This window comes from Phyllobates terribilis, unplaced genomic scaffold, assembly GCF_046119375.1.
Source record: "Phyllobates terribilis strain yellow unplaced genomic scaffold, ASM4611937v1 Scaffold_5__5_contigs__length_657084704, whole genome shotgun sequence".
In the NCBI taxonomy this organism is placed as follows: domain Eukaryota; kingdom Metazoa; phylum Chordata; class Amphibia; order Anura; family Dendrobatidae; genus Phyllobates; species Phyllobates terribilis.
Window position 1 is genome coordinate 249523579 of NW_027362765.1, and position 22424 is coordinate 249546002.

At 45.8% G+C, this 22424-nt stretch overlaps 1 protein-coding gene across 2 annotated transcripts in view; it reads right to left on the reverse strand.

Moving 5' to 3' along the window:
• UNK (unk zinc finger) overlaps nucleotides 1-22424 on the reverse strand; it is a 118886-nt gene that overhangs the window by 62701 nt on the left and 33761 nt on the right. For both annotated transcript variants that reach the window (XM_073683993.1, XM_073683992.1), the window contains exon 2: nucleotides 10917-11126. In XM_073683993.1, coding sequence (XP_073540094.1) covers nucleotides 10917-11126 — 210 coding nt within the window. The remainder of the gene's footprint in view (nucleotides 1-10916; nucleotides 11127-22424) is intronic.

Consider the following 22424-nt stretch of genomic DNA (forward strand, 5'->3'; position numbering starts at 1 on the left):
TTCCTCACGGCTTTCCGGAAAGTCTTCGATGAACCCGGACGGAAGACCTCATCCGCATCGTCTCTGCTACGCCTCCGTCAGGGAAGTCTCACCGTGGGCCAATATGCCATACGGTTCCGTACCCTTGCCTCGGAGCTGGCCTGGGATAACGACGCTCTGGTATCCGTCTTCTGGGAGGGTCTGTCCGGCCGTATTAAAGATGAACTTGCCGGTCGGGACGTTCCTACCACTCTCGATGACCTAATAACTCTTGCCACCCGGATTGACCTACGGTTCCAGGAGCGTGCCAAAGAGGTCACCCGTGAGAGGAGGTTTCCACGTCTAGCTCCTACTTTTCAGAAACCCGTCTCTCCCCAGGTACACTCTCCTGAGCCTATGCAGGCCGACCAGACCAAGATGGTCAAAACCAGTCAGGACTTACGCCGTGCCGAGGGGAGCTGCTTCTACTGTGGCAGTAAGGAGCACCGGATCCGTGCCTGCCCAGAGAGGTCGGGAAACGCCTGTGTCTAGGTTCGCTCAGAGAGGTCGACCTAGACAAGAATAAATCCTCTCCATCTCTGCTGCTGTCAGTTTCAATCGTCTGCGGGGAGAACCGTTATTTCGAACTAGCCCAACTGGACTCTGGAGCAGCCGGGAATCTTATTTCACAGTCCCTGGTAGAGAAGTACCGCATCCCCACCAAACCTCTGGCTGTACCCTTGTCTGTTGCTGCCGTGGATGGGGGTCTCTTACCACGCCCCATCCAACTCATCACCGAATCCATTACTCTGCAAGTGGGAATGCTGCATTCTGAGAGTATCTCCTTTCATGTTCTGCCTGGACTCTCTCACGCCCTCCTGCTAGGTCTACCTTGGCTCCAGAGACATGCACCCGTGCTTGACTGGCAGACCGGAGAAGTCCTTCGCTGGGGACAGGACTGCCATAAGACCTGTCTGGTTCCCGTCCATCCCGTCCGTCCTTCTCCTACCCCAGCTAATCTACCTGGACTTCCGATTCCTTATTGGTCTTATGCTGATGTCTTTAATAAAAAGGAAGCAGAGACACTACCCCCTCATAGACCATACGACTGCCCTATCGACTTGTTACCCGGTACTACTCCTCCCCGTGGGCGTATTTATCCATTATCCGCTGCTGAGACCCGGTCGATGTCCGAATATATTGAGGAGAATCTGGCCAGGGGATTCATCCGGAAGTCTACCTCCCCGGCGGGAGCAGGCTTCTTCTTCGTAAAAAAGAAGAAGGACGGCTCTCTCCGTCCCTGTATAGACTATAGAGGCCTTAACCAGATCACGGTGAAAAATAAGTACCCCCTTCCGCTCATTCCGGAGTTATTTGATCGTCTGAGAGGGGCTAGAATCTTCACCAAACTGGACCTCCGTGGGGCTTACAACCTGGTTCGTATCCGTCAGGGGGATGAATGGAAGACGGCATTCAACACCCGGGACGGCCACTATGAATATCTGGTAATGCACTTTGGCCTCTGTAACGCTCCTGCCGTCTTTCAAGAGTTGGTCAATGACATCTTCCGGGACCTTCTCTACTCCTGCGTAGTGGTGTACCTGGACGACATCTTGGGTCTTCTCTCCGGATCTCCAGACTCACCGGAGGGATGTTCGTCAGGTCCTGCTCAGGCTCAGGCAGAACCATCTCTACGCTAAATATGAGAAGTGCCTCTTTGAGCAGACCTCGCTTCCGTTTCTGGGCTACATTATCTCTTAGACCGGCCTACAAATGGATCCTGAGAAACTGTCTGCCATCGAGAAATGGCCCCGACCAGAGGGGTTGAAGGCTATTCAACGGTTCCTGGGCTTCGCCAACTATTACCGCCTCTTCATCCCGCACTTCTTTTCCCGGACTGCCCCAATTTCCGCGCTCACCCGTAAGGGTACTAATCCCAAAGAGTGGCCGCCCGAAGCAGAGGAGGCCTTTCTTTCCCTAAAACAGGCCTTCTCTTCCGCCCCGGTGCTGCATCGCCCGGACGGCAACAAGCAGTTCTTCCTGGAAGTTGACGCCTCCTCCTCTGGAGCCGGAGCGGTACTTACTCAAAAATCATCTTCCGGGAGAATGGTAACTTGTGGCTTCTTCTCCAAACTCTTCTCCTCTTCTGAGCGCAACTATTCCATAGGAGACCGAGAGTTATTGGCCATCAAGCTGGCGTTGGAGGAGTGGCGTTACCTACTCGAGGGGGCTCTTCATCCGGTAATAATTTACACTGACCACAAGAACTTGGCTTACCTCCAGCATGCCCAGAGACTTAACCCGCGCCAAGCCCGGTGGTCCTTGTTTTTTGCTCGCTTTGATTTTGTCCTTCATTTTCGCCCGGCTGACAAAAACGTCAAAGCAGACGCCTTGTCCCGATCCTTTCTGGTGTCCGATCTCGAGGAAGAACCTAAACATATCATCGATCCTGCCAGAGTAATGCAGGTGGCTCCCGTGAGTCTAAATAGTCTCCCTCCCGGTAAGACGTTTGTTTCAGTACCTGATCGGGAGAAGATCCTACACTGGGGCCATTCGTCTAAACTAGCTGGCCACGCCGGTCAGAAAAAGACCCTCCAGCTTATTGCCCGGCACTATTGGTGGCCTACCCTGCACAAGGACATAATAGACCTTGTTTCTGCCTGTGTGTCCTGCGCCCGCAACAAAGTCCCGAGACATCTGCCAGCCGGACGCCTCCTTCCGCTTCCTGTACCTGCTGCCCCCTGGCAGCATATAGCAATGGATTTTATAACAGATCTTCCCGTCTCTGCCGGTTGTACGGTCATTTGGGTGGTCGCTGACCGCTTTTCCAAGATGGCTCACTTTATTCCCCTGCCAGGCCTTCCGTCTGCACCCGAGCTGGCTAAAGACTTTATCCGCCACATCTTCCGTCTTCATGGCCTGCCCCTCCACATCGTGTCGGATCGTGGGGTACAGTTCACCTCACGTTTCTGGAGAGCCACTTGTAAACTACTAGACGTCACCCTGGACTTCTCTTCCGCTTACCACCCACAGTCCAATGGTCAAGTGGAGCAGATCAATCAGAACCTGACCAGTTACCTCCGGCACTTCGTTAATGCCCACCATTCTGACTGGGTGGATCTCCTACCATGGGCCGAGTTCTCTTATAATAATCACGAGAGCGAATCCTCCTCCAAATCCCCGTTTTTTGTAGTCTTTGGTCAGCATCCTCGGATTCCTTTTCCTGTCTCCACCTCTGTGGACAACCCGGCTGCGGAATCTCTCGTTAGCAAATTTTCCTCCATATGGGAGAGTACCCGGTCCGCACTCCTTCTGTCATCCGAGCGTATGAAAAGACACGCTGACAAAAAACGCCTGGATCCTCCACAATTTCGTCCAGGAGATTAAGTCTGGCTCTCATCTAAATATGTTCGACTCAAGATACCTTCTTACAAGTTAGGGCCTCGGTTCATCGGTCCTCTGGAGGTCATCAGTCAGATCAACCCGGTGGCCTATAAATTGAAACTCCCGGCCAACTTACGGATCCCTAACTCCTTCCATGTATCTCTCCTCAAACCCGTGGTGCTTAACTCTTTTTCCAAGTCTACAGGTACGCCTCCTGCTCCGGTTTCTGCTGAGGACGAGTTTGAGGTAGAGAACATTCTTGCCACCAAAAGGGTAAGAGGAAAGACCTTTTTTCTGGTAGATTGGAAGGGGTTTGGTCCTGAGGAGAGAACGTGGGAGCCCCGGGAGAACATCCATGCCCCTCTCATCCTAGCTAAATTTCTATCTGGCCTAAAAAAGGGGGGGCCTAAAGGGGGGGGTACTGTAGTGCCGGCGTCCCTGCCCTCTGCTAGGCAGGGACGCTGTTCCCCTCACCGCTCTGCTCCGTGCCCGGCGTCCCTCTCCCGCTCTGCTGGCAGCGCGCGCTCCTTCCCGGCCACTGTGCTTAGGGCGCGCGCGCCCTCCCTCCCTCTTAAAGGGGCCGCGCGCGCCGTCCTAAGGAGTCCCCGGCCAATGGCCGGAGGACTTTACCATATATAAGGCACCTCCTCCAAAATGGAGGTGCCCGAGCAATGTTGTTGCACTGTTCACTACTCTGCTTCAGCCCTCAGGTCCCGTTGCCAGTTACCTGCCAGATTCCTGCCTGATTATCTGCTACCTGCCTGCTAGTCTGAGGTCCGACGGTCTGCCTTCCTACTCCCGTCAGTCTGTCTATGGACCAGCTTGCCCGCTCACCTGGGAGCGCTCACCTGCCGCCTGTCTGTTGGTCTTCCACCCGTTTATCCAGAGACTCTCGCCTGCTCACCTGGGAGCTCAAGTCTACCATCAGCCGCCACAGGTCGTACCAACCCTTTACCCAGAGACTGCCCCGGTCACTTGCCGTGACCACCTGCCCGTTCACCCAGAGACTGCCCCAGTCACTTGCCGTGATCTCCTGCCCGTTCTTCCAGAGACTGTCCCGGTCACTTGCCGTGACCATCTGCCCGTTCACCCAGAGACTGCCCCAGTCACTTGTCGTGATCTCCTGCCCGTTCTTCCAGAGACTGTCCCGGTCACCTGCTGTGACTGCCTGCCTGGTCGCCACCCGCTCCCTTACAAGGACTGCCCCCTTGTATAGTAGCTCAGAGGTTCCGCCTCCCAGACCCGTTACAATTGTCACAGCTGACACCCGGTACTATGTGCAGGGAGCGGTCCTGCACCGCTCCCAGCACATTAACCCCCGCGATGCTGCGATCGAAGTCGATCGCGGCATTGCGGGGGCAAGGGGAGGTGATCGGCGATACTCACCTCCTCTTCCGGCTTCCAACGCAGTCTGCAAAGGCTTCCCGGGTGTTGCCATGATGACCCGATGTCGTCATGACAACATCCGGGTCACCAGAGAGCAGGAAGATTGCTTGGGCATGCGCAGTGCATCTCCAAGCAATCTTCACACTGTGCACTTCTGACAGCCTTCATGGCATAGGGATGGTGCTTCATTCCTGTGCCATGCAGGCGATCAGAAAAAAAAAAGTGAAAGTCCCAGAGTGGGACAAAGTAATAAAGTGTATAAACTGTGTGAAAGTGGGAAAAAAAAAAAAAAAAATGTGCAAAAATATTATAAAAAAAAAAAAAAAAAAACAGAAATAAAAATATAATGTACCCATCAATAAATATTATTATAAAAAGAAAAAAAAAAAAAAAACAATAAAAGTACACATATTTGGTATCGCCGCGTCCGGAACAACCTGACCTATAAAAATGTCCCACTAGTTAACCCCTTCAGTGAACACGGTAAAAAAAAAAAAAAAAAAAAAAAACGAAGCAAAAAACAATGCTTTATCACCATACCGCCAAACAAAAAGTGGAATAACACGCGATCAAAAAGACGCATATAAATAAAAATGATACCGCTGAAAACGTCATCTCGTCCCGCAAAAAACAAGCCGCCATACAGCTCCATCAGCCGAAAAATAAAAAAGTTATAGCTCTCAGAATAAAGCGATGCTAAAAAATATTTTTTTCTATAGAATAGCTTTTATTGTGTATAAGCGCCAAAACATAGAAAAATGATACAAATGTGGTACTGCTGTAAACGTACTGACCCGAAGAATAAAGCTACCTCATCAATTTTACCACACGCGGAACAGAATAAAAAAAAAAAAAAAAAATTCCTGATTTGTTGGTTTTTGTTTATTCTGCCTCCCAAAAATCGGAATAGAAAGCGATCAAAAAATGTCACGTGCCTGAAAATGGCACCAATAACAACGTCAAGTCATCCCGCAAAAAACGAGCCGTCACATGACTGTCTGCCAAAATCTGGAAAAATTATAGCTCTCAAAATATGGCGATGCAAAAACTAGATTTTACAAAAAATGCGTCTTTTAGTGTGTGACAGCTGTCAGTCATAAAAACCCCATATGATTCTGGCATTGCTGTAATCACACCGACCCGAAGAATAAAGTCGTCTAATCACTTATACCGCACAAGGAACGGCGTCAAAAATAAACTCTTGGGTTAGGATTGGGCTAGGGTTAGGGCTGGGTTTGGGGCTAGGGTTGTGCTGGGGCTAGGGTTGTGCTGGGGCTAGGGTTGTGCTGGGGCTAGGGTTGTGCTGGGGCTAGGGTTGTGCTGGGGCTAGGGTTGTGCTGGGGCTAGGGTTGTGCTGGGGCTAGGGTTGTGCTGGGGCTAGGGTTGTGCTGGGGCTAGGGTTGTGCTGGGGCTAGGGTTGTGCTGGGGCTAGGGTTGTGCTGGGGCTAGGGTTGTGCTGGGGCTAGGGTTGTGCTGGGGCTAGGGTTGTGCTAGGGCTAGGGTTGTGCTAGGGCTAGGGTTGTGCTAGGGCTAGGGTTGTGCTAGGGCTAGGGTTGTGCTAGGGCTAGGGTTGTGCTAGGGCTAGGGCTGGGGTTGGGATTTTTTTCAAAAGTAAGAAAAAAAGATGACGATATGGCGACTAGTGTTGAGAGCAAGTGCTCGCTACTTGAGTTTGCATCGGGTGCTCTGGTATGCATTGAGTATCGTGGGTATTTTAGTGACATGCTCGAGTCTCTGCCCCATATGCTTCGCGGCCAAAAAACTTTACGGGGATTGCCTGCCATGCACGAGCGATCCCCGCATGTTTTTTTTTGGGTGTCTAATAACCGTGAAACATGCGGAGCAGGGACTCGAGCATGTCACTCGAGCACACGCTGTACATGGTGCATACCTGAGTACCCGATGCAAACTCAAGTAGCGAGCACTTGCGCTCAAGAATAATGACAACTTATTCAATATGATGACCTAATGTAAACAAATTCTGTGCCGTACCTCTGGGTTCAAAATGTTCACTATACACCTTAATAAAATCCTTGAGGGGTATAGTTTCCAAAATGGGGACACTTGTGGGGGAGCTCCACTGTTTAGGCACATCACGGGCTCTCCAAACGCGACATGGTGTCCGCTAACAAATTGAATGGAAAATCGGCTCAAATTGTTAGCGGACGCCATGTTGCGTTTGGAGAGCCCCTGTGTGCCCAAACATTGGAGCTCCCCCACAAGTGACCCCATTTTGGAAACTAGACCCCCCAAGGCACCTATCTAGATGCATAGTGAGCACTTGGAACCCCCAGGTGCTTCACAAATTGATTCGTAAAAATGAAAAAGTGAAAAGAAAAACACTTTTTCATTTTTATGAATCAATTTGTGAAACACCTGGGGGTTCCAAGTGCTCACTATGCATCTAGAAAGGTGCCTTGGGGGGTCTAGTTTCCAAAATGGGGTCACTTGTGGGGGAGCTCCAAAGTTTGGGCACAGAGGGGCTCTCCAAACGCAATGTGGTGTCCGCTAACAATTTGAGCCGATTTTCCATTCAATTTGTTAGCGGATACCATGTTGTATTTAGAGAGTCCCTGTGTGTCCAAACATTGGAGCTCCCCCACAAGTGACCCCATTTTGGAAACTAGACCCCCCAAGGCACCTATCTAGATGCATAGTGAGCACTTGGAACCCCTAGGTGCTTCACAAATTGATTCGTAAAAATGAAAAAGTGTTTTTTTTTTCACTTTTTCATTTTTACGAATCAATTTGTGAAGCACCTGGGGGTTCCAAGTGCTCACTATGCATCTAGAAAGGTGCCTTGGGGGGTCTAGTTTCCAAAATGGGGTCACTTGTGGGGGAGCTCCAAAGTTTGGGCACACAGGGGCTCTCCAAACACAACATGGCATCCGCTAATTATTCAAGCAAATTTTACAATCAAAAAGTCAAATGGCGCTCCTTCCCTTCCAAGCCCTGCCGTGCGCCCAAACAGTGTTTTTTCCCCAAATATTGGGTATCTGCGTGCCCAGGGGAAATTGCACAACAAATTTTGGGGTCCATTTTTTCTTGTTACCCCTGTGAAAATAAAAAAAGTTGGGTCTAAAGTAACATTTTTGTGAAAAAAGTTAAATGTTCATTTTTTTCTTCCACATTCAAAAAATTCCTGTGAAGCACCTGAAGGGTTAATAAAGTTCTTGAATGTGGTTTTGAGCACCTTAAGGGGTGCAGTTTTTAGAATGGTGTCACTTTTGGGTATTTTCTGTCAAAAAGACCTCTCCAAGTGACTTCAAATGTGATGTGGTCCCTAAAAAAAATGGTTTTGTAAATTTTGTTGGAAAAATGAGAAATCGCTGGTCAACTTTTAACCCTTATAGCTCCCTAACAAAAAAAAAATTTTGGTTCCAAAATTGTGCTGATGTAAAGTAGACATGTGGGAAATGTTATTTATTAACTCTTTTGTGTGATATATCGCTCTGATTTCAGGGCTTAAAAATTCAAATTTTGAAAATTGCAAAATTTTTGCCAAATTTCCGTTTTTTTCACAAATAAACGCAAGTGATATCGAAGAAATTTTTACACAATCATGAAGTACAATATGTCACGAAAAACATTCTCAGAATCAGGGGGATCCGTTGAAGCGTTCCAGAGTAATTACCTCATAAAGTGACAGTGGTCAGAATTGTAAAAATTGGCCCGGTCATTAACATGCAAACCACCCGCGGGGCTTAAGGGGTTAAATGAGGTGTGTCCAAACTTTTGGTCTGCACTGTATATACACATTTTTTGTAACTTGTAAAAAAAAAAAAAAATGCAACCCTAGTATCAAAGAAAGAAATTATAAAAAAAATATATGAAAATGTAATATTTAATCTGAGTATGGGGATGACACAGGAGGGGGATAACCAAGGGGTGATTAGGAGATTGGACAGCACTTGGATGTAGTGTCTCGTTCAGAACAACAAGGGGAGAAAAGAGATGTACAGCCCAAGTGCTGCCATATTTACTAAACAGGGGCTTTGATCACTGTGATGGTTCCTGATGTTTGATAGAATCTAATTAGATTGGTTCCTGATGTTGCCAGGTGCTGGCAGGCAGATCTTGGAGGGCACACAGTGCATGAGACCCCCATTTTGCACTAGGAAGAGGAGGAGGGGCTGAGGGATAGCGTTACCGGTACCGAGGTACCATGGGGGGCTTGGGGACAACATTTTATTCTCCTCAGATATATTAGATCATGTCTGAGGAAAGAGAAATGATTTCTAATGCAGGTTTCACTTTCTTTTAAGTGATCGGGGACTGTAAAAACCAGCCTCAATTTGTTTCTCCAGGGTCTCAGCTACCCCAAACCCCAGAGATTTTGTGACCCTGGGGGCGCTATACATTTATTCCCGATTGCGGTTTTAAAATTGTATTTAGAGTATAAGGCCCCTTAGCGGCCGCTGGTATTAGCGCGACTACCTCTATAACCTGCGGTATCACTGTGCGGAGCAGTGATTACAGTATCAGTCTATAAGACTCAGGACAAGGCTACAAAGCTTTTTTTTCAAAAGACATATTATGAACATTTAGAAAGTGACCTCTGGGCCACACAGCAACTATTGTGTGATTTGTCAGATCACAAGTGTTTTGATGTAAAGAACGTAGCAGGGGTGATACCCGGGAGAAGACGGCGGCCGGCGACTATACAACGACACTTTTTAGTCAACAGCAGGAAGTTTGGCCATACTGCTTGTTATTTTTGGACTAGAAAACCACACATGGTCCTGCAAACAAATATCTATCTGCTCAGAGTCCAGGTATAATTCTGTAAGTATAGTTTAACATCTAATCTTTATGAACTCCTTAATGACACCACTTTTAATTTTTGCAAATTCATATATGCCACGTCTTCTTCCAACAGCAATAACCTTTTTTATTTTTTTTGTCAATGTAGTCATAGGAGGGCTTGTTTTTTTTATTTCTGGCATGAGTTATAGCTTTGAATTACTCTATTCACTTTACCATATAATATAATGAGAAATAGGAAATTCCACAAGCGATGATACAATTCCACCATTGGTTTTGTTTTTACAACGTGCGATAATGCCGATAACATTTGACTAATGAAAAGAAAAAATCTTAAGTATGGAAAAAATAAATAAATATGGTTTGTGTTGTTAATTTCTGAGACCCATAATTTTTTTAATTTTTTAATAAATGGAGCTGTATTACGTTTTTTATTTTTTGAATAATGAACTGACGTTTTTGCTGACAACAGTTGGAGATACATACAGCATACTAATGGTTTTTTATTGCATTTTTGGGGGGGAATGGAGGAATAGTGTGGTGAGCCCCCAAAAATTGCAATCTTTTTATTACAACATATCGACTGATTAGTTAAGTATTTTTATACTTTTATAGATCGAACTTTTACAGACGTTGCAATACTAAATACTTTAGCATTGCAGTATATAGTCAAAAACAATACATGCGTGTCGCTGGGATTCACAGGCGTACTAAGATAGCAGTCATGGGGGCATTCAGCAGGCCGCCGGCTGCTACGACAATGGTTGCGACTGTTGCGGCTGTAGTGCGTCTGAATGGACACTCCACCATGCTTGTGCCATTTAAACGTCACTGTCAATCTCTGGTTAAGGGTTTAACAGCAGCAATCAGAGGGAACTAAGGTCCAGTTGCTGCTGAAAAAGGTGGGCATTGGCTGTATAATGAAGCTGATGCATGTCTTGTGTGGAGCAGGCTCCGCTATTGAGCCTGCTCTGTGACTTAAAAGTACATCATGAGATGGGAAGGAGTTCATTTAGTTTTGTGAAGATTATAATGATGCATATATAAAATTTAGCTTTGGGTAATTTATTTTTTTGCCCCTATAAATATGCTAGACCCTGTGATAATGTTGCCAGGGTTGGCAATCACTAGCACAACTTGACCCAACCCTCTTTTAGTCCTGTCCTGGTAGTAATATCGCAGCCTATTACAGCTACTCTCAAGTCAGCGATAGCATAAAGGGATAGCCATTTAGCAGGGATTTTATACTACTATTTGCATATGCCAAAACAAATCTTTCCCTAGCAATAAAAACTAATCGCCACAGTTAACTAAAGCCTGCCTGCCTGGCATATTTGCCATGATGAAGCCCCTTTAACTACTGCTGCTAAAGAACGTTTGGCTTCTGACAAACATTGAAATGCTACAGCATTAAGGACTCTTACTCATCTCCTTCAGGACATAGCCCTGATGTTTCATCATATTTTGTGCAGTAAATATCCGGACTGTAGTTAAATGTCCCATCTCTACGTCTTACAGATCTTCTCCGTCGTTGATTAACAAAGTGCCAATGGAAACAGGTGTAAGGTCGATGCTGGGTGCATTTGTGTTGCACAAAGAGTGGGCACTGCTCGGTCCGAAACTCTTTCAGGTACCTGAGAAAACAAGCAAATAAATAGTGAGGAGAATCACTAGATTAACAATGACCACAATTAAAGCAATATAAAAGGCAAAAAAATAGGATCAAATAAATCACTATTAATAAATGACCATCTATGATCATGGTGAAACCTTTAATCCTCATTCAGATATCAGTGATTTTTCGCATGTGCAGGAAAAAAAATGTTCAAGTGTCAATGATTTGGATCCAAGTTGCATAAGTGAATCAGTTTTTACAATCAGTGATTTTCACATGTGAAAACAATAAATTTCAAAGCTTCGCCTACATATTACAATGGCAATCACGAACAGCACAAAAATTTACACAATAATACCATCCATGTGCTTTTCATAGACCCGTGGACTTTTAATTTTGATACATAAGTGATAAAAATAAAAAAAATAAAAATCGGATGCCATACATATAACATGTGTTTTTTACAGAAACATTGCAATTCTTTAGCATGAGAAACTGTAAATGGTCTTAGGCTGTGTGCCCACGTAGCATTTTTCAAGCGTATATGCTGCGGAATTTCCGCAGCGTAAACGCTTGAAAAACGCATGTATATCCGCACCCCATGGTCCCCAATGGGATTCCGCAACTTCTATGCACATGTTGCGGATTTTTCCGCAGCGTTTATGCCGCGTTCAAAAATCCGCAGCATGTCATTTAATTTTGCGTTTCCGCAAGCGGAATTGCCTTAGTCCAATGCATAAAAAACGCAAGGCAATTCCGCATGTGGAAAACGCGTGATAAACGCGCGAAAAATGCGCGATAAACGCGTGCGGAATTCCGCATGCGTTTTTCCGGGAGAGGACTTGCATTTATGCAGCAGAAATTTTCTGCTTCATAAATGCAACGTGGGCACATAGCCTTATAAATAATATAAAATAGCTGCTGGTGAAAAGAAAAGATTGAATAAGGATTGTATATTAACACAAGAGAAAAAAAAAAATCACCCAAGTTTTCTGTCTGAAACTATTTTTTTTTATATGGTCATGTTAATCTGGCTTTCAGGTGATCAAAAAAGGGGATAACCTGTTTGAAGACTGTATATCCTATACATATGTGTGTAGTCCAAGGCTGTAAACCTCGCTATAGGAGACTGATCTTACAGGTAGCAGCATCAGTAGAGCAGATTTACAAAAACTGGTGCAAAAGGAAAAGGAGCTATTGCTCTGCTTTTTACAGGAAAATTACAATCGTATTGGTTGTTAGGAGTAACAGTTTGTTTATTCTGCACAAGTTTAAATCCTTCATGCATCCTGACATAACTGTATGTCACACTCAGGGTGCACGTTAATGGAGTCAGCTCCTTAAGGGGCAGATGCCAGCTGTGTTACACAGGCAGCAACTAACAGCAGCCAATGGAGCTAGTTCCGATCGCTGCTGCTTAATCATTTGAACGCTGCTGTCAATCACTGGTTGTGACATGACTGCAGGGTGCCAATGGGTTACAAATTTAGCTAAACATTGTCACACTGCAGTATATAGTAAAAGCGATCCCAAATTTAAATCCCTTAAAAAGTAAAAAAAAAAAAATTAAAATAAAAATAAGACATATTTACAGTTTCAGTCAGTGCACATACTCCCAAAAATGCAATCAAAATATTTGTACTCCATACGATCAATAAAAACAATCTCTGCTCACAAAAATTAACCCTCACACACATTCATTGATGGAAAAATACAGTTAGGGGTCTCGGAAAATGGCTTTTCTTCCCTCGATTTCAGAAACCGGTCTCCAGTTTGTTTTTTTATTAAATGAAAAAATGTGCTCGACTCACCCTCCCGGGGTCCAGCGCCGAGTCTCTGCCGCAGCTCCTTATGTCTGTTATTGTCTGGAGGGCTGACGACGTCAATCACTGCAGTCAATAACGGAGCTCAGCGGCTTTGGCACAGTAGACAGCATGAGCTGCAGAGCTCAGTTATTGGCTTCAGCTCTGTCGATGTCATCAGCACTGCAGCCAAAAACAGACACTGGCAGCAGCGGTGGCGGTTTCGTGCTCGGCCCAGGGAAGGCGAGTCAAGCACAAGGTGTGCTGTTTTTTTGTTTTTTTAAAAACTTCACCTGGAGACAGGGTTTTTATTGACAGCCCTTCAATCACTAAAATGTTAAAATAAATAACCTTTCAAATTTGGTATCGCTGTAATTGTACTAACCTGAAGAATCATGCTGCCAGATCATTCTACCATATAATGAACACAATAAAAAGAAAATTCTGAAAAACAATAGCAAAATTGTGTCATTGTCCCCCCACCCCACATTTTGCTGTGATTTTTTTTTTTTTTTTTTTTAGCTAAAATTAATGGTGTCATTCAAAACTAAAATTTAGTCTCATAAAAAAGAAAAAGCCCTTATATGACTAGATTGCTGGGAAAATAAAAAAAAAGTTACGGTTCTTGGAAGGAAAAATGACCAGACACAAAGAAAAAATAATAATAATAATAATCAGATTGTAACAAGACAAAAGTAGTTTTAACCCAAACAACATAACCGAAAGGGGAGCCCACTTAAAAAGTTTGTGTGAAAATACCTTTAAAATATATTTTTAAGTCCATAAAGTCACGCTCATAATTTAAGATGTAGTAAGACCTTGACCATATTTAGTACACTTGGTTTTAGAGAGGCACGGCACATAACACAAGGTTATTCACCTCCACCCTAAACAGTTACTTTGTCATTGGTTAGCCCATATCCTTTCATCTTTTTTTCAATTTTCTCTCACCCCTAGACCTTATACTAGACTCAAACTTCCTGTTCTGTATAGAATACTTTTCAGTAATTTCATTATCATCAGAGACAGATTTTCAATTAAGGGTCTATATATACAGCGGTGCTCAAAAATTTACATACCCCAGCAGAATTTTCCTTTCTTGGCCTTGTTTCAGAGAATATGAATGATAAAAAAACTTTCTCCACTCATGGTTATTGGTTGGGTGAAGCCATTTATTGTAAAACTACTGTGTTTTCTCTTTTTAAATCTTAATGACAACCAAAAACATCCAAATGACTCTGATCAAAAGTTCACAAACCCCTTTTCTTAATACCGTGTATTGCCCCCTCTAACATCAATGACCGCTTCAAGTCTTTTGTGGTAGTTGTGAATGAGGATCTTTATTTTCTCAGATGGTAAAGCTGCCTATTCTTCTTGGCAAAAAGCCTCCAGTTCCTGTAAATTCCTGGGCTGTCTAGCATGAACTGCGATTTCCCCAGAGTGGCTCAATGATATGGAGGTCAGGAGACTGAGATGGCCACTCCAGAACCTTCACTTTGTTCTGCTGTAGCCAATGACAGGTCAACTTGGCCTTGTGTTTTGGATCGTTGTCATGTTGGAACGTCCAATTACGTCCCATGCGCAGCTTCCGGGCTGATGAGTGCAAATTTGCTGATAACGTGCTGCATTCATCTTTCCTTCAACTTTTACCAAGTTTCCTGTGCCTTTGTAGCTCACACATCCCCAAATCATCAGCCATCCACCTCCGTGCTTTACTGTAGGAATGGTGTTCCTTTCATCATAGGCCTTGGTGACCTCTCTCCAAATGTAACGTTTATGGTTGTGGCTAAAAAGTTCAATTTTGGTCTCATCACTCCAAATTACCTTGTTCAAGAAGTTTTGAGGCTTGTCTCTGTGCTGTCTGGCGTATTGTTGGCGAGGTACTTTGTGGCATCTGGGCAGTAATGGCTTTCTTCTGGCGACTCAACCATGCAGCCCGTTTTTCTCCAAGTGCCTCCTCATTGTGCATCTTGAAACAGCCACACCGCTAGTTTTCAGAGAGTCCTGAATTTCAGTTAAGGTTATTTGTGGGTTTTTCTTTGAATCCCAAACAATTTTCCTGGTCTACCAGACCGTGGTTTGGTTTTTACAGAGCCCCTGATTTTCCATTTGTTAATCACAGTTTGAATGCTGCTGACTGGCATTATCAATTCCTTGGATATTTTTTTTGTATCCCTTTCCTTTGTCATACAGTTCAATTACCTTTTCCCGTATATCCGTTGACAATTATTTTGTTTTCCCCATGACTCACAATCCAGAAACGTCAGTGGCTGGATGAAAGAGTCTGTCTGGATCCCAAAAACTCAATCAGCTTTTATGCAAACACACTGATTACAAGCAAACAGGTCACCGGTGAGGATGTTACCTTTAGTAGCCATTCCAACCCATTTGTGTCAAATTCTGTGCATGTTATCAGGCCAAAATCACCAGGGTATGTGAATTTTGATTAGGGTCATTTGGATGTTTTTGGTTGTCATTAAGATTTAAAAAGAGAAAACACAGTAGTTTGGCAATAAATGGCTTCACCCAACCAATAATCATGAGTGGAGAAGAAGTTTTTTTATTATTATTCATAGTCTCTGAAACAAGGCCAAGAAAGGAAAAATTCTGCCGGAGAATGTCAACTTTTGAGCACAACTGTATAGTAGAGTTGAGCCACCCCCGTAGTGTTCGAGTTCGGTTCGTCGAACACCCGTATGTTCGCCGAACTGTTCGTTTAACACCTTCAAACACCGTTAAAACCAATGCCAGGCAAACAAAAATACATAGGAACACATAGAAAACACTTCAAAAGGTGTCCAAAAGCTGACAAACTGCTCAGAAGACAACTACCACATGGAAAAGTGACAAGTACATATAGTCATGCGAAAAGAAAAGAGGTGGAGGAGTAAAAGGAGGGGGGAGACACAGATATAGGCATGTCATGCCCTTCTAAAACCAAAAAAAGTGCGAAGCCGACACGGCCAGTCCGTTCCTGCCCGTGCGACCTCCGTGTCGCCGGGTTTTTGCCAGAGCTGCGGTGGACCCTGACGGCCAGCCCCCCTCTCCCAATACTGGTTCCTGTCCGCTGGTGGGTCGAGCGAGCCCCCCTGCGGTGGAGGCAGGTCTAAGCATTTTAATTTAAATTGTCTCTCTAATTTGAATGAGTACACTTTAAATCCTTTTACAAGGATCTATTGGAGGGCAAGTCTGATGCCAGCAGCCACGTAATTCCAGCTCCAGTAGCATCCACTAAAGCTGCTGCAGTTAAAAAGCTTTTATAAGGATCGAGCTTGGCGGTCCACCGCAAGGCGTCCTACCGCCAGTCCCAGACCCTGTGCCTTGGGGTGCCTCCCGATGCTCTTCACTGAGTGTCCCGGGGGCCCGAAGCATTTCCTTTGAAAAAATTAAGTGTCCAAACTACAGGTGGTGTAGCTTGCTTAACAGCCGGGATAATCCGCTGACTAGCAGACACTGCTACTAGGCACAAAGTATTTCCTGGGCTAGATGCAGTTAAAAATTTGTAATACTCTCGTTGGATGCTGAGAAAGCATTCCATAGAGTCTCCTGGCACGCCATACATTATTCTCTTAAAAAGCTTGGGATAGGGGTCTAGGGGACCCTTTTATAGGCAAAATCACGGCCCTGTATCGCAATACGTCACCTAGGCTGAAGATAAATGGAACATTTTCATCACCTTTCATAATCACCAATGGGACAAGGCAGGGATGTCCTCTGTCCCCTCTCTCATACATCCTAGTGACGGAGCACCTGCTCTCATCAATTCGCCATAACCCCAATATTAGGTGGACTGAGGTGGGAGGCACCGAGTACAAGTGTTCTGCATTTGCTCATGATGTCCTAGTATATATCACTCAATCACATATATCCATCCCTGCTGTTATGGCTGAAATAGATCACTTTGTTACATGGTCAAATTTTAAAATCAATGCAGCGAAGTCTGAGGCCCTCGATGTCTCCCTCCCCAAATCCATACAGGATTCCATCCAGTCCAACTTTCCCTTTGCCTGGCCCTCACAGGGTATCAAATACTTAGGAATTCCTATTCATAGAGACCTCTCCCGTCTATGTTATCTTAATTTTGTGCCCTTTATTGAGCAACTCCATACCGACCACGGTTGGCAAGTTAGAACTGTAAGATTCACTACTTGAACCACTGGTGTTTTGTGGAAAAGCACATGTACACTGTGTTCCAAATTATTATGCAAAAAGTATTTAGGAGTGATAAGGTAAGAATTTGTTTGTTTGTCAGTTAAACTCATTGATGGTGATGTGTGTCAGGGCTCTTTATATCACTGTAAGCAATTGCAGACACCTATGCTAATTAGTTTGGCAGGTGTGTCCAATGAAAGGCAAGACTACTTAAGAAGGCTGTCCCACATTATTAAGCAGCCTACATTTTCTGCCAAAATGGGAAAGAAAAAGGATGTGTCAGCTAATGAGAAGCAACAAATTGTGGAGTGTTTAGGTCAAGGCATGACTACAATCAACACTGTGCGATGATCAGGATGAAGTGTCTTGGCAATCAAGAAGTATGTAGCTGATTCACAGTACACACGGGTGCGTGCTGATAAGGGAAAATTGAGGACTCTTTCCTACAGGCAATTATGTCAGGTTAAAAGAGCAGCGGCAAAAAAGCCTCGTCATAGCAGCAGACAAGTTTTTGAAGCTGCTGGTGCCTCCAACGTCCCCCGAACAACAAGATGCAGGGTCCTTCAGAGGTTTGCAGCTGTGCGTAAGCCATCCTGTCGACCTCCTCTATCCACTGTACACAAGCAGAAACGGCTCCAGTGGGCCAAACAATACATGAAGACTGACTTCAAAACTGTTTTGTTCACCGATGAGTGCCGTGCAACGCTCGATGGTCCAGATGGATGGAGTGGAGGATGGCTGGTTGATGGACACCCCATGCAAACACGGCTACGACGCCAACAAGGAGGAGGTGGAGTAATGTTTTGGGCTGGAATCATGGGGAGAGAAATTGTCGGCCCCTTTAGGATCCCTGAAGGGGTAAAGATGAACTCCATAATGTATGTGGAGTTTCTCAAACAGCACTTCCTGCCATGGTTCAAGAAGAAGAACCGTGTATTCCGCAGCAAGATCATTTTCATGCATGATAAAGCATCGTCTCATGCTGCACATAACACATCTGCATCTCTGGCTGATATGGGCATAAAAGGGGACAAACTTATGGTGTGACCCCCATGCTCCCCTGACCTCTACCCCATTCAGAACCTCTGGAGCATCATCAAAAGGAGTGTCTATGATGGCGGTAGGCAGTTCACATCTAAGCAACAGCTCTGGGAGGGTATTCTGTCCTCATGCAAAACAATTGAAGCAGAAACCATCCAAAACCTGACAAATTCAATGGACGAGAGAGTTCAGAAGCTCCTTTCAAACAAGGGGTCCTATGTGCAAATGTAACATCACCTAGAATAAAGTTTTGAGTTGAAAACGGTTTGATTTCAGTTTCTAATAACCTGCTAATGCTTATAATTTCAAAAATGACCATTTTTTGGTCTTTATTAAAATGAAAAGGTTGATCGAAGAGTGTGGGGGATCTAAAAGTGTGGCAACCCAGTAGTCAGGATTATTTTGAATTCTGACAATCTGAGGGTCATGTTGCAGGTAGTGCAGCAAGAAGACACTTATGTGTCTTGCGCATCTAGGAGCCCCAAAATTATTTTCCGGGCTAGATGCAGCTAAAAATTATTATTAATTTGAAAGCTGGTTGAGCTTAATATAGATGGCCTAATAGAATCAGTACTGCACACTGCTACAAGGCCAAAATTATTTTATAGGGAAGATACAGATAAAAAAGATAATTAATTTGAAAGCTTAAAACGGTTGGTGAGGTGATTTAACCAAATCCTCAAGCTTTTACTCTCCCCAGGATGACACAGGGGTAGAAAAGTCCTTGCGGATCCATGATGTGTTCATCTTTATGAACGTGAGTCTGTCTACATGGTCAGTGGACAGCCGCGTGCGCTTATCTGTCAGCACACCACCAGCAGCGCTGAACACACGTTCAGACAGAACGCTGGCTGTGGGGCATGACAAGATCTCCAAGGCGTAAGTGGTGAGCTCCGGCCATTTATCCAGATTGGAAGCCCAAAAAGAGCAAGGGTCCAGTGACACAGTCATGGCTTAAATGTTTACTTGGAGATACTCCTGTACCATCGTCTCTAGGCGTTGACTATGTGTCAGACTTCTTGTCTCCTGTGGCCTTGCAAAGGATGGGTTAAAAAAGTGGTGAAATGATTCCACAAAATTGATGTTACCAGCAGATACTGTGTTTCTGTTACGTTTTGAGTGCTGAACACTGGACGGTCCCACTGTTGGCAAGTTGGAACTGTGAGATTCACTACGTGCACCACTGGTGTTTTGTGGAAAAGCACATGTAAGATTCTGCAACAGTCTCTGCTGATACTCCTGCATGCATGAATCCCTTTCTATGGCAGGAATAATTTCTGCAAATTTACTTTTGTACCTGGGATCTAACAGTGTGGCAACCCAGTAGTCAGGATTATTTCTAATTCTCACAATTCGAGGGTCATGTTGCAGGTAGTGCAGCAAGAAGGCACTCATGTGTCTTGCGCATCCAGGAGCACCAAGTCCCTGTTGTGTTGGTGGCGAGGTAACAATCATGCTTCCTTCCTCTGCCCTCTCCCCCCTACCTCGCACAACAGAAATGTGATCAAGGTCTCCCTCATCTGATGAGTCTTCCATCAGTTCGTCCTCCACTTCTTCCTGGGCTCCTGCACCTTCCTCACTAGTTTGGCTGCTACCATGCGCCCTGGTAAAACCAGCTCCCCCACCCTCACATGCCTGCCGCCTTGGTGCTGCCGACCGTCTGGACCTTGCAGATGTTAGCCCTTCCGTATACAACTCCTCCTCCTCTACTTCCTCCACCTCCTCTTGTGCCACCACCTGACTCCGAATTCTGTTTAACATGTGCTCCAGCATGTAAATCACCGGAATAGTCATGCTGATAATGGCATCGTCAGCACTAAACATCTTCGCCGCCATTTCAAAACTGTGCAGAAGGGTGCATAGGTCCCTGGTCTGAGACCACTCCTCCAGCGTGATTTGCCCCATCTCTGGATCTCGTTGGCCCAGACTATACGTCAGAACATATTGCACCAGGGCTTGTCGATGATGCCACAGTCGCTGCAACATGTGCAGAGTTGAATTCCACCGGGTAGGCACATCGCATTTTAGCCGGTGAAGTGGCAGGCCCAACGACTTCTGTAGAGATGTAAGTAGCTGAGCTGCGGGATGCGAACGGCGGAAGTGAGCACACAGCGACCATGCCCTCTGCAGAAGGCCATCTAGTCCGGGATAGTGGGCTAAAAATTGCTGGACAACCAGGTTCAACACGTGAGCCATACAAGGCACGTGTGTGACATTGCCCCGGCGAAGGGCCGCACCCAGGTTTGCAGCATTGTCGCACACGGCCTTCCCTGGTTTCAGGTCCAGTGGAGACAACCATTCATGAAACTGGTTCTCCAGAGCTGACCACAACTCCTCAGCTGTGTGACTCACATTTCCCAGACATTTCAAAGTAAAAACCGCCTGATGACGTTGAGCCCTGCTGCCAGCATAGTAAGGAGGTGTGCAGGATCCCTTCTGCGCAGTTAGAAAGCTTGTGGCATGACCAGACAGGCTTTGGGTGCAGGTGGAGGACTGAGAGGAGGTTGAGGAGGCAGAAGCAGTGGAGGAACTTTGACATAAAGAGGATTGACGCACAACTCGTGGGGATGGCAAGACTTGGACAGCAGCCCCTTGTCCTGCTGTCACCATAGTTACCCAGTGCCCAGTCAGCGACATGTAACGCCCCTGTCCATGCCTACTCGTCCAAGTGTCTGTGGTGAAATGCACCCTGTCACACACACAGTTTCTCAAAGAAGCGGTGATGTTGTGTGCAACATGCTGGTGGAGAGCAGGCACACCTTTCTTTGAGAAGTAGTGCCGACTGGGCATCTGGTGCTGGGGCACTGCGACGGACATAAGGTCTCGAAAATCCTCTGTGTCCACCAGGCGGAAAGGCAGCATTTCTGTAGCCAAGAGCTTGCAGATGGTGAAATTCAACCTCTTAGCTTTCTCATGGCTAGGAGGAAATGGTCTTTTACTTGTCCACATCTGAGGGACCGAGGGCTGGCTGTTGTGCTTAGACGGGTTTGAGAAGGGTGTCCCCGACAAACTGCCGGTCTGTGAGGAAGATGCAGGCGGACATGTTAGGTTGCCTTGATCCAAAGGTGGAGCTATCGATGTCGGAGAGCGCTCAACACCAGCTGGTGTTTCCACCTCCAAATAAAATGATGACCTGCCAATCACGCTGGCTGTTGCGGGTAAAGAGGTGGCAGGTCTGCGTCCCAAAACAGGTGTGACTGCTGTCCCCCCAGTCACAGAGGATGAAGAGGCCTTGGATGCACAAGATGTGGCAGACGGTGGTTGGCCCGGCCGGCTAGGCCGCATTGTAGCACAGTGAGCTTCCCACTGCAACTTATGCTTCATATCCATGTGCCGGTTCATGCATGAAGTACTCAAACTATGTATTTTTTGGCCTCTATTTAGCTTTTGCTGACAAATGTTACAGATAACACGAGTTGGGTCATCCTTATCGATCTGAAAAAATGCCCAGGCTATGCAAGGCTTAGCACCCATGCGACCTGAAGAGCCACCACGACTTGTGGTCAGAGGCAGAGTTGTGTTTGAGGATGCAGTTGTTGACGTGCTTCCAGTACCACGTCTCTGTCCAGGAAGGCGCAACCTGACCTCGTCGTCACTAGCATCCTCCTCCACTGACCTCATCGACTAGCTGACTGTGGGTTGACAGTAAGTGGGATCTCCAACCTCGTCATCATCACCCTGTGTGTTATCACACCCGTCGTCGTCAGAGCCAACCTTTTCCTGCCCTGACAAAAAACTAAAGTTGTCGCTCCAATCAGGTATTTGAGTCTCCTCATAGTCTTCCTCATTGTCTCCACCAACAGGAGTTACAGTTTGGGAACGAGGGTCTACATTATGGTCAGAACCTTCTGCGTCTGTTCCTGGATCCGACTCATAAAGATTCTGGGCATCAGTGCAGATCATTTCCTCGTCTGGATTCACAGAAGCTCTGGAGCCGACCTCTGATTCCCAGGCTATAGTATGAGTAAACAGCTCTGCAGACTCAACCATCTGTTCAAACCCCATACTCAGACGGGCAGCTGGAGACTTGGGAGCTGTGAGGAAGCAAGTGCGATTGGGGTGACACCTCTGAGGACTGGAGTATTTGTGATGTTGAAGTTGAGGTGGAGGAGAGCCCACTTAAAGGAGCACTTGATATCCGTTGAAGCACCTGCTGTTTTTGTGCCTCATCTGGAATTTGTAGCGATTGGCGTGGCCGTAAGAAAGGGATCTTATCACATTGTCCACTAAAAGAAGTAGACATCTTAGTTTGGCTGGAAGATGGTCTGTCTTCTGCAGATGTTACTGTTGCTTTAACACCTACCCCACGGACACAACCTTTT